The sequence below is a fragment of the Lactuca virosa genome, chromosome 6 (assembly GCF_052849685.1).
Source record: "Lactuca virosa cultivar CGN04683 chromosome 6, Lactuca_virosa_CGN04683_v6, whole genome shotgun sequence".
Classification (NCBI taxonomy): Eukaryota; Viridiplantae; Streptophyta; class Magnoliopsida; order Asterales; family Asteraceae; genus Lactuca; species Lactuca virosa.
The window spans coordinates 262,588,650-262,600,657 of record NC_136431.1 but is presented as its reverse complement, the minus strand read 5'-3'; the positions used below and the strand labels follow the sequence as shown (position 1 = coordinate 262,600,657).

At 31.2% G+C, this 12,008-nt stretch overlaps 2 protein-coding genes across 2 annotated transcripts; one reads left to right on the top strand and one right to left on the bottom strand.

Annotated features, from left to right (window-relative positions):
* Positions 1-3,275: 3,275 nt before the first annotated feature.
* On the top strand, positions 3,276-4,777 carry SBP1 (S-ribonuclease binding protein 1). Its single transcript, XM_079056434.1, has 4 exons — positions 3,276-3,461; positions 3,557-3,648; positions 3,761-4,077; positions 4,180-4,777. Exons 1-4 carry the CDS (start codon positions 3,382-3,384, stop codon positions 4,705-4,707), a joined length of 1,017 nt encoding a protein of 338 aa, XP_078912560.1. The 5' UTR covers positions 3,276-3,381; the 3' UTR covers positions 4,708-4,777.
* A 202-nt stretch (positions 4,778-4,979) lies between these two features.
* Positions 4,980-7,017, bottom strand: LOC145118536 (protein DCL, chloroplastic-like). The gene is made up of 4 exons (XM_079054230.1): positions 6,467-7,017; positions 6,226-6,340; positions 5,885-6,063; positions 4,980-5,268 (listed from the first exon to the last, which is right to left on the bottom strand). Exons 1-3 carry the CDS (start codon positions 6,844-6,846, stop codon positions 5,887-5,889), a joined length of 672 nt encoding a protein of 223 aa, XP_078910356.1. The 5' UTR covers positions 6,847-7,017; the 3' UTR covers positions 4,980-5,268; positions 5,885-5,886.
* Between the last annotated feature and the right edge of the window lie 4,991 nt (positions 7,018-12,008).

Below are 12,008 nucleotides of genomic sequence, written 5' to 3'. Positions count from 1 at the left end.
GGTTGAAAGATACCAAAGGAGTTGAAATAGATGCAGGGGTGAAATACACCCAATTTAGTTTCTGGCTGATATGTATGTGTTGTTTGGGGTATTTTGGGGAAACTCACTAAATTTTGTGCTTACAGTTTTATGTTTATCTTTTCAGGCACTTCCGGTTCGAAAGGGAAGGGGCTGACATGATTGCACCGCATTCACCAGTATTTCCACATTTTATGATATGATTTGTACTCCGATGATTATTTCATACATTATCACATTTTGATGGATTTTGGAATGAATGAATGTTGGATTTGATAGCTTAAAAATAAAAATTTCTACAAAATATTTTTGGACGTTACATATTAAGTATTTTAAAAGCACGAAAATTGTTGTAAATTGGTATATGAAACATAATTTTGGTAAGCTCGAGGGTTGTGGATGCGGTGGGAGCTAAGGTCAAACTGGTATGACTGCAGTGAACACATGCAAATCATGTGCACATATAAACGAAAAAAAAACATTTTTTTTCAACGAATCATCTATACGAACTAAATGTGTAGGTTTGGTGTCTTTTTATTTTCAGTTCTATCGGAGGAGGAGGAGGGAGTGGCCGATAAAGCTATGTAGTTTAGAAGAAGATGGAAAAATTGAAAATAAAGTTTTGACATAGACAACTAAATCGTTTTCTATTTAACCCAAGTTTTTTATTTTTTATTTTTTTAATTTTATTTTAATTTTTTTACATATGGTTTTGGTTTTAGTTATTTTTCTAGTTTATCTAAAAAATTCAAAAAACTTGCATATAAGTACTTTATTTTCGAGTCACATTCAAGTTAAAATTTTCAACCATAACCTTACCTGTTTAATTTTCGTATGGTGTTGACTAAGTCGTTTTCACATTACAAAATTACTTAACCCAAACTTTTTTTATATGGTTTTGGTTTTTGTTCTTTTTCTTGTTTATCTAAAGAATTCAAAAAACCTGTATATAAACAAATCATTTTCAAGTCAGATTCAAGTTAAAATTCTCAACCCTAACTTTTCTCGTTTAATTTTCGTATAGTATTGTGTCAACCCGTTTATTTAAAATGGTGAAATATATCATCCAAACATGTTTATTTGGGATAACTACAGTAAAGTCCCTATATTTTGGCAAAATTTTCAAAAAAGTCCTATTTTTTTTTTTTTGAATGAAAAAGCCCAATAAACCGGAAAAGCCGGACAATTTAGTCCTTATTATCCGGTGACCCTCATTTTCCCGGTTAAAGAAGTCTACATGGCATCTTAATGGTGACTGTATCGTTGACCTTTTCTTATCTCCTTTATTCCCGAAAAATCGATCGATCGATTATGCTCGTGTCCTTTAGCGATGGATGAAGTATTTGAGCCTGACACAATCGACGTTCAAGTTGATGATTTTGTAAAAACCATATCAGTTTCAAGATGTAAAGATGAATTCCTTAATGTTCTTTGTGAAGACAGTGATGACGAACCAGTGGAAGGTGAAGGAGAATATGCTCGAGTAGAACTAGATGATGAGGAAAACACTGACGAATCTAGTGATGAATAGCCCCTTTTGTTGATAGCCATATAAAGTATAGGCTATGGGCCCCTTGATTATGTTTTGTACAAACTTTTAGTTAATATTACATGTTCTATGATAAACATGGTTAATGCATCTTTAAGTTGATTAACTTGTGTATGTTTATGTTGTGTTTGATTTGATTCTATTGTGTATGTTAATGTTGTGATTGATTACATTGTTAAGTTAACTGGAATTCCAACCATGTTTGATTCCTGCCATAATTGATTCCGGTCATGCATGATTCCAACCATACTTGATTCCGGTCATGCATGATTCCAGTCATAAATGATTCCAATCATTATTGATTCCATTGTTTATTAAACATGTTTGATTATATTCTATATTCATTCCATTGTTTATTGATTCAATTAATTAATGATTCCATTCATGTTTCATTCCATTCATTGTTTCATTACATTCTATTCACTCATGATTACATTCGAAGCACTTATGACTCATACATAAACATAAACTTGTTAATTCATTTCACTTGACAAAAGGACACAACATGATACATACTACACACACCAATTAAGACATTGATAGTACGCTAACATACACAATCAAAACACATAAAAGACACCAAAACACTACTTTCCATACATCTTCTGTCTATCCTACAAATCCTTCAACATCACCAACACAAAAACAAAAGAAACCATGAACACATAAAAAAAAGATTCCTATTTTCCACCTTCTTCTCCATTCTGGACTTGAATGGCCACTACTTCCACGGGTTGATTTGCCACTGGTGGTTGTGCCACTGGTTGTTCCACAATGTCCTCAAAAAAGTTCCCTTCAACTTGTTGTTGTCCATAGTCCTCGAAAATTGCATTGTTCTCCAAATTAACATTGTTGTGAAATTTTAGTAAGAGATTTGCATACCACTGATTTGGTAGAGGAGGATCCACCCATTGGAAGAACTTGTAGTCTTTAAGTGCATCCTGGTAATTTGGGCAACCTATAAACCTTCTTTCCTGGGTTAAACAGAGTCCACGAAGTCCATTTTCCAACGGGATCACCGCAATAGCACCTGCTTCTCAGTCGATTCATCACTCTTTGATTTGAACTTCTGCTTCCTACAGAAGATGAATACGACATTGGTGGCTCCTCCTCCTGCTTCGATTTTTGCCTGGTCCGATTTTAGGGCACGAAAGGAATGAATGATGTATATATTTAAGTTTCGTTAAGTTCACCGAAGCATGCCCAGTCCACGTAGACTTCTTTAATCGGGAAAATGAGGGTCACCGGATGATAAAGACTAAATTGTCCGATTTATTGAATTTTTTCATTAAAAAAAAATTTAAGACTTTTTTGAAGCTTTTGCCAAAATACAGGGACTTTACTGTAGTTATCCCTGTTTATTTTGTGTCAAGTTGGTGTGTCGTGTTAGTTTTTTTTTTTCCTGCTCGTCATCTACGAGAATCAGATCACCCGTTAATTGGTTTACCGTTTATCAGTGGATTTTATAACATGATCTTGAAAGAAGTAGCGTTAAACATGGTTATGGAAAGACACATCTATTTTATACCCTTTTATTTTGTGCACAGTTGAAAACATTTAAAGTAAAGGGAACATTTTCCTGCAAAAATATCAATTCATCATACAAAAGAAAATATTTTCAACACGACCCTCCACTTTATGCCGTTCTAACATTTTGCCACCAAAGTTACTCACATATAAACGGTGAAGCTAACGACAGGGTATTAGTACTTAGGGGACCGAGAGGCAAATACGATTAGAGAATCTTTCTCCTTTCATCCTGCACAAACCCCTTTCTCTCTCTTCGCGTATCGCTCTCACCATCGTCGCCGGGCATGGCTATGCCTGAGCACCACCAATTTAACAACTTCCTTCAACAACAGCATCAACAGCAACAGCAATCGAAGTCTTTCAGGTATTATCGAAAACCCCCTTGTTCATCGATTTAAAACCCTAGAACGTATCATTTCTTATATAATCTTCAATTTTTTGTTTTATTTGGATGTTTAGAGATATATTCAACAACATGGAAGGTCAGATTTCACCGCAGATTAACTATATAAACGCCGATCAAGCTCATCACCCTCCTTATATTCCTCAGTGTAAACCCCCTTTTTCTTTGTGTATTCCTCAACAAACAACTTTTTTTGTTAATTGAAGTTAAAATTCTCCAATAACCTGAAATAAAAACTCTTGATTTTCAATCTGGTGCAGTTCATGTGGTAGGGTTTGCACCAGGTACGGATGTTAGCGATGGCGGATTCGATTTGCAGCGGAATTATGATTTGGAATCGAGAAAGAAGAGGCCTAATGAGCAAGAGTTCTTCGAAAATAACAATACAAATTCTCAGATCTCATCTATTGATTTCTTGCAACCTCGATCCGTTTCAACAGGATTAGGTTTGTCTCTTGACAATGGTAGATTGGCTTCATCTGGCGAATCCTCTTTTGTTGCTGGGCTTATCGGAGATGAAATTGAAATGGAATTGCGTAGACAAGATGCTGAGATTGATAGGTTTATGAAAATCCAGGTATATATTATGGTTAAGAGTTAAGACGCCATTTTTGTGATCAGTTCTCTCAAACAGCTTCTGATACTCCTTTTCATTTATCCCTTTTTTGCTTTCCAAAAGGCCGATAGACTCAGGCAAGCAGTTCTTGAGAAGGTACACGCCAACCACCTTCAAATAATCTCACATGTCGAAGACAAATTCATCAAAAAACTCCATGAAAAAGAATCCGAAATCGAAACCATCAACAGAAAAAACATGGAACTCGAATCACAAGTCGAACACCTCGCCATGGAAGCTGCCACCTGGCAACAACGAGCTAAATACAGTGAGAACATGGTCAACACCCTCAAAGTCAACCTTCAACAAGTTTACACACATGGAAGGGATAGTAAAGAAGGGTGTGGTGATAGTGAGGTTGATGACACAGCTTCTTGTTGCAATGGTAGAGCTATTGATTTTCACCTTCTTTGCAAGGGTAATAATGGAATGAGGGAAATGATGACGTGTAAGGTATGTGGAGTGAATGAAGTGTGCATGCTTTTGTTACCATGTAAGCATCTTTGTCTGTGTAAGGATTGTGAAAGTAAGGTTAGTTTGTGTCCATTGTGTCAGTGTTCCAAGTATATAGGTATGGAGGTTTATATGTAAGGGATTAATGTTGATGAATTGTATTAGATTTATGTGGACTTGTGTTGTTTATTAACTTGTTTTGATTTCATGATTGTTGTATGGTTTATATAAGTATGTGTTTATTTTGACACAAAGCATATAAGCACAATTTAGTTCATATAATCGATGTGTTAACACACACCAAGTTATTACATATGTACGAGAAAAAAGATTGATCAAAGTAGGACAAATGACTTGGTATGCTATTATATTATCTTATTCCATAATAAAATCTGCTACAATTATAAATATATATAAAAAGGTTAATAACATGTATGAGAATTCTTCTACTTTGAAGAGTAGAAGATTTAAAATCAATACATCATGACACATTTCCTCAAGAATTTGATACATTTTAAGTACATAACAAATTTAACACACAATTTAACTTGGACTATTTATTACATCAATTTAATGTGTAACTCAACAATAGATCAGATACTATTTTATCCAAAAGATGGTTATTTCCACATGTACAACATGTACCAAAAAATGGCTTCCAATCTCTGACTCATTAACACTATCCCATTTGAATAGGTCCTGAAAAATCACGTGACATAGCCACAATATAAGGTTACGCTTATCGAGTTCACACGTTTTAATATAAAAAATAATAATTATATAACACAACACCATGTTTAACATAAACCAAAACCATATATAAAAAATGCAATGAAATTATAATAGCTACTTTAAATACATTTTGCATAAAATCACATTCTAGTGGGTATCCAGTTTGGCGCTTCACAATAAATTCATCTTTCTATAAATGTCAATCTATAAAAAGTCCTACAAATTTGTCAAAGTCTCAACAACTATAAGCAAGGCTACATCCATTTAAAAAAACAAATTTCACAATATTAATCTATTTAAAGAAAACTCATAAATTTTAATGTGTGTGGAGTTGAGGAAAAAATAAGAAAGGCAAATAAGAAAAGTGTTAAGTGTCTTAAACTCTTAATAGTAAAAAAGAAATATCCCATAAATCATGTTCCCTTTAAGTCCATTAAGTAGAAAAGAAACACTCAACCTAACTTCAACTTAATCAGCAAAATGATTATACCCCAATATTCTTGTAATTTGTAAGGAAAGTGAATGTTATAAACTATAAAATACAACAATCAAAAGGTACAATTTGAATTTTGAAATATACTACCTTCAATCATGACGCCTTCGCCTTTGAAAATGCTGGTTGATAAAACTGTCTGCTTGTAAAGGATATTTTTTCTTTATAAACGCCTTCACACATTTCCAATATGAAAAGTCAACCATTTCTCCATTCTTACGCACAATGAATAGACATCTTGAGCTTTCAAAATCTGGATGGTGTCCAACCTGTTAGGTATTTTCATTTTATGGCATCACAGAATAAAGTTTGAGTTAATTCCTATGAGTTTTGGATTATAAAATGTATCAGTAAATACAGAAAGAAGTTAGAACAAAGTAACCATATATAAGAATCTTGAATGTGTTGTGAAGAAGGGAGAAAATTCTAACCATGATGTAATCAATTCCACATCCAATTTTCTTCTCGCTCTCTGGATGATGTGCCAACAACCTCTGTAGAATGATGTTTTCATGCTCGGAGCTTAATCTCTCACCACTTTCATATCTGTAATAGCAAAAAAAAAAAAAATGAGAATTTAAGCAATCAATATTAAGCTACTATTCAATTATTCAAGAAAACGAATGAATTGTATTCAATTAGAGAAGAATCGCAATTTAACAGAAACCCTACTTGCCCGAATGAAGAATCATCCTAACAAAGCCAACCAAGGGTACAGTATCCTCCAAAATTCGATCCTCCCAATCCACCCAGCTGTCTTCCACTCGTTCCATTGCCTCATCATCTTCGCATTCAGATTCCCCTTTCGAAAACCCTCTGTCATAGTCCTTCACCTCCACGGCCGGCTTTCTCAATAAATCAGCGGCGGAGTAAGCAGCCCCACCCTGCTGGGGGCTGATATCACCTCTGCTAATTTTCAAGGCAGAAAATGTCGTGTGACGATAATGGAAAGAAAGGATTGAAGGATTCGTTGACGACAAGTGGAACGGAAGAGAGACATGGGTTCTGTTATTGAGGTAAATGTGAGAAGATGACCATGAAATTGATTCCATTAGAACAAGTATTAGGGAATCGGGATGTTATAAACCCTAATATCGTTCCAAGTTTTGAGATTTTAGCTCGAAAAAGGGCATGCTAGTAGTGAAAGAGAGCGACTGGCAAGAAGATAACAGTCGACAGACCAAGTTTGCAGACTCCTACTGATAGAGCTGGCAAAATGATTCAACCGGTCGATCTAAAGGACCCGAAACCCATTCCAATATTAATGGGCTGGATTTAGTTTTAGTATTGTTATTTGGGGGTGTTTGATAAGTTATAAATTAGAAAAATATTTAGATAAAAATAGTTTATTTTAGTGGAAAAGGTTAATAAATTATTTTAGTGGAAAAGGTTAATAAGTTATTTTCTGAGAAGTTATCTCACCCTAACTTATTAGTTTATAAGCTAATAAACAATAGGTTTTTTTTTTCTTTTCCAAACACCTTTTTAAACTTTTTAAAATATTAGAGTTATTCAAAATAATTATATATCTATAAAGTATACAAAGTAATTATTAGTTTTATTTTCTTTTACTACAAAACAACTATGAAGTTCATTAAACAAAGCTACTGAACTTATGGGGTTATTTTTTATTAGATAAACGTCACTTTATTACAAAGAAGTTCACTAAATTTTGCCAAAAATTAGTGAAAATATTCTCAAATGTGTATCTTTAGTTGTTGAAATAGAAAAATATAGACAAAATAATTAAATGGTAAGAGAAAAGAGATGGAGAACAATGATGGAAATCATCATTGTCTTGAAGAATGGTAATAAGATGAAAAAACATGAACGTGCATAGTCTCTATAACACCGTACTTTAAATATGAGAAATCAAAGAGCTAAAACAAGATGTTTATGAAGAACATTAAAGATTTACCCAAAAGATCCCATGTTGAAAATGTGTCTTAGTATCGTAAATCCATCGAATATGGTAAGAAAGAAGAGGAAACTAACCAATACGTGTATAGAGATGAAACAATCAATGAAACCAAGGAAAACTTGGACGCTCAAGCTAACTTATTAGCTAGAAAGTTTACTAAACTAAGATAAAAAGGCAAACTAAATAATGAATTTCATTGAAGATGTTATAATAGAGGTGGATCAACATTGTCGATAATTCCCCTTCTCTCTTTGCATAGATAATCTTTGCATAGATAAGGGTTCTAAAACCCTAACATGAGTTATGCTTAAAACTTTCCCTCATTTCAAATTAAGGCATAATACTTCCTTAATTCTAAGTATCACTCCCATAACTTAATATTAATCATATAAAATTCCCATTAAATTTGTTAATTGACACAACTCACCTCTTATACGCAATTAATGAAAGTTATAGCTTAGCTCATAAAATGACATTCTGCTTAATTATCACATACCTTGAATTTCTTTTTGCAAAGGCTTGCATCTTTAATCGTCATTGTTTAATGACGACACCTAATTCATTGTAAAACAAGCATTAAATATAAATGGTTAAACTATAAATAAGGTTACAACACGTGACCATCGTTCCTAAGTGTTATAGAGAACTTGAGGAAACACTTTATATTCATCAACCATTAAGTCCCATAGAATCTACCTACCCAAATGAAACTTGTCTACTAAAAAATTCATTGTATGGGATCAAGAAGGATGCTCAAGCATGGTAGGAGTGATTTGCACCATTTGTTTACTCTATTTGAATTTCCTACTATATATCTAATAATTATGTCCTTATATATTGTCATAGTGCCAATATACCATATATTCTTTTATATATGGATGTATTTTCCTAATCGATTGTCCAAGTATATCATGTCCTTTCTCGGATACAAATTTCTTATGAAAGACTTGGGACCATTCTGTTACTTTGTGGGTATTATTGTAACTAATCATTATAACACCCAGTTCCAGGTAAGCACCATTTTGGAAATTCTGATTAATTCCTAAAGTTTAAACCTTGGTCATGATGTGAGCACTAAGGTGTTACAACGTGACCCCAATCGGCAGAAATACATATATCCTTGATTATCACAACGTGACCCCTTATAGGTCACGAGGTGAGACCTGGCTACGAGGCAAACCCTTATTTTGGTGATTTATTTTGTATTTAAAGGAAGTGTGAGCTAGGGTTAGCCCACTCTCAACCTCCATCACCTCCTAACACTCCCCTTGAAACCCTAACACCCCATTGTTGTTTTGAGTTCATTTGTGGTGATTTCTAGCAATGAAGAAGAAGAAGAAGAGCATCTAGTACTCCACCTCAGCATTCAAGCCTCACAATCATTCATCTTCACACCTTCTGGACCATTGTGAGTTTCGAAGTTCAATGCTTTATGAGTTAATATGCTTAGATATAGGTTTTTATGCATTATATTTCATGCCTAAGATGATATAGTGTTTGGGATCCATAAAGTTGCTAACTTTATGAATCTCCAGTGCCCTTTTGATGAAATAAGTGTTGGATCTGAAGTATGGATAGGTTTTGAGACTCTTGCATGAGCTTCTAATGTCATTTCTTCCTTTTGCGCCCTAGCTTGTTTTGGGACATGCATCTCTAAAAAGCTACGATCTTTATGATGTTCTGACGTAGATAAGACATTTTGGAAGTTTTGGTTGATTGTCTAAAAGGATTAAGAGCTTATTCAATCAAGTGGTTCAGAACGATTCTTACGACATGAGGACTGGTGTCTCACGACGTGAGAATGGAGCAACATGATTATTTTGTCTTATTTAGAGCTATTAAATATTTGGATAAAAACTGAATTGTCCAATTGAACTATTTGGTTCAGATATTTAGATTTTTAGATTGGGTTTCCACAAAACCGAATTATTAATTTGGATTTTGGATTAGTTTTGATTTATAAAATAAGAACCGAATAGTCCCAAAAAAAAACAAATAACTATTTATTATTTTTGTATTTATAACACACACACACACACACACACACATATATATATATATATATATATATATATATATATATACCTTAATAAATAAATATTTTTTTTGCCAAATGTCATACTCATTCAATTTGCTAAATGTCATTTTGTGGTTATTTTTAATTAATTTCTTTTTCACATGTCATTTTATGGGTTTTCCTATTTTAATAAACTCCACATAATACTTTAATTTAATAATTACAATAAATGTAGTAATAAATGAATATCAATTTCATTAATTAACTTACCTTATTATTTCAAAATTTCCAAATTAAAAAAATCAATTTTAATAACTCTTAATTTTTCTTATTTTTTTTATAAATCCAAAGTCTTTAAATATTTAGACCTTCATATTTAATTTTTTTTAATTAACCCATGTAATTCATGGGTCTTACACCTACTATATATATATATATATATATATATATATATATATATATATATATATATATATATATATATATATATATATATATATATATATATATATATATAATGAATGTTTTTTTTGCCAAATGTCATACTCTCATTCAATTTGTCAAATGTTATTTTGTGGTTATTTTGAATTAATTTCTTTTTCACATGTCATTTTATGAGTTTTCATATTTTAATAAATTCCACATAATACTTTAATTTAATAATTACAATAAATGTAGTAATAAATGAATATCAATTTCATTAATAGACTTACCTTATTATTTCAAAATTTCCAAATTAAAAAAATCAATTTTAATAATTCTTAATTTTTCTTATTTTTTTTTATAAATCCAAAGTCTTTAAATATTGAGACCTTCATATTTAATTTTTTTAATTAACCCATGTAATTCATGGGTCTTACACCTAGTATATATATATATATATATATATATATATATATATATATATATATATATATATATATATATATATATAGTTATTGTTTAATTTATTAATTTATTTTTTAAAATAGATTCAAAAAGTTTCACCTAATAAAAACCTTAATATATATTTTATCTCAAATAAAAGTTATCTATAAAATATTAAACTGTAATATATTTATTTAATATTGTTTATAAATTAAAAACCACAACTAAATAATTTATTTTTGTTTTTTCTATAAAGTTAGCTAATATTTATAATTATATGTGGTTTTAAAATGTTTCGGTTTTTATAAACCCAATTATAAAAACCGATCTAACCGAAATGTAATTTGGTTGGATCGAATCGGATTTGAATTTAGTTTGAACAATTCGGATCCATGTTTTGAGAACCGAAATCAAATTGGATTCACTTGATTAGTTCAGATCGAACCGATACATCCAAATGAACACTCCTAGTCTTATTAAGTCACGATGTGACCAATAGATGGTCACGACGTGATGGATAGCTGGATAACTTTTGAGTGAGGATTTTGACCGTTGACCATTGAATTTGACCAAGTTTAACTTTAGGATATTTGAGGTAATTGTAGATTGAGACTAAATTTATTATATAAGTGATCTGTAGAGACAGTGTTCGGAACCGTGAGAATGATCATTCACAATTTAATGATCATATTTTTTTATATTTTATATTTTATTATTTTAACAATTTTTTATTGTTTAAAAACATATAAAACTTTATAGCTTTTTTATTTTTTTACAATTAGAAATGAATATCAATATTTTTTTTATACAAAAAAAAGTTAATGTAATAATATTCACAATTTAATACAACAATTCACTTTGTTAACATGATGTTTTTGTCTTTAAAATTTATAACTATTAATATATAACTATTAGAAATAAAAAATTCTTAACTTTGATATGTTTGATTATGTTTTTGGTTAATTAAAAATGCTAAAATTAAAAAAAGAAAAAGTTAATAATCAATTTTCATGATCTCTCAAAATTTTGGGTACTATTTGAAGTGATTTATTGTTAGAAGAATGAGAATAAATTATATCAAGGTATTAGTATTTTCATACCAAAGGGTCTTTGGCCTAACGGTAATGAGTGACCCTCTCAAATGAGAGGTCATGGGTTCAAGTCTCAGTAGGAGACATAGGTTGTAATTAGGAGTATGTTAGTTTGTCATAGTCATCTTCAAATAGTACCAAAAAATTTTAGAAATCGTGAGACCACTTTTTTCTAGTGAAATATTCAAATATTCTAGTGTTCATAAAAAATAAATATGTTTAATATTCTAAAACAATAATTTTAATATATTTTAAATTGAAATATTCTAAAACATATAATGTTAGAATATATTGCATTTTCTATTTTTACGAACAATA

What these genes read in the sequence shown, in the direction of transcription:
- SBP1 (XM_079056434.1), top strand. Translation starts at nt 3,382, where the DNA reads ATGGCTATGCCTGAGCACCACCAATTTAACAACTTCCTTCAACAACAG. An exon ending in CAGCAATCGAAGTCTTTCAG is followed by an intron (nt 3,462 to 3,556) that starts GTATTATCGAAA and finishes TTGGATGTTTAG; the next exon opens with AGATATATTCAACAACATGG. An exon ending in CCCTCCTTATATTCCTCAGT is followed by an intron (nt 3,649 to 3,760) that starts GTAAACCCCCTT and finishes AATCTGGTGCAG; the next exon opens with TTCATGTGGTAGGGTTTGCA.
- LOC145118536 (XM_079054230.1), bottom strand. Translation starts at nt 6,846, where the DNA reads ATGGAATCAATTTCATGGTCATCTTCTCACATTTACCTCAATAACAGA. An exon ending in ATGATTCTTCATTCGGGCAA is followed by an intron (nt 6,341 to 6,466) that starts GTAGGGTTTCTG and finishes TTGCTATTACAG; the next exon opens with ATATGAAAGTGGTGAGAGAT. An exon ending in GTGGAATTGATTACATCATG is followed by an intron (nt 6,064 to 6,225) that starts GTTAGAATTTTC and finishes AATACCTAACAG; the next exon opens with GTTGGACACCATCCAGATTT.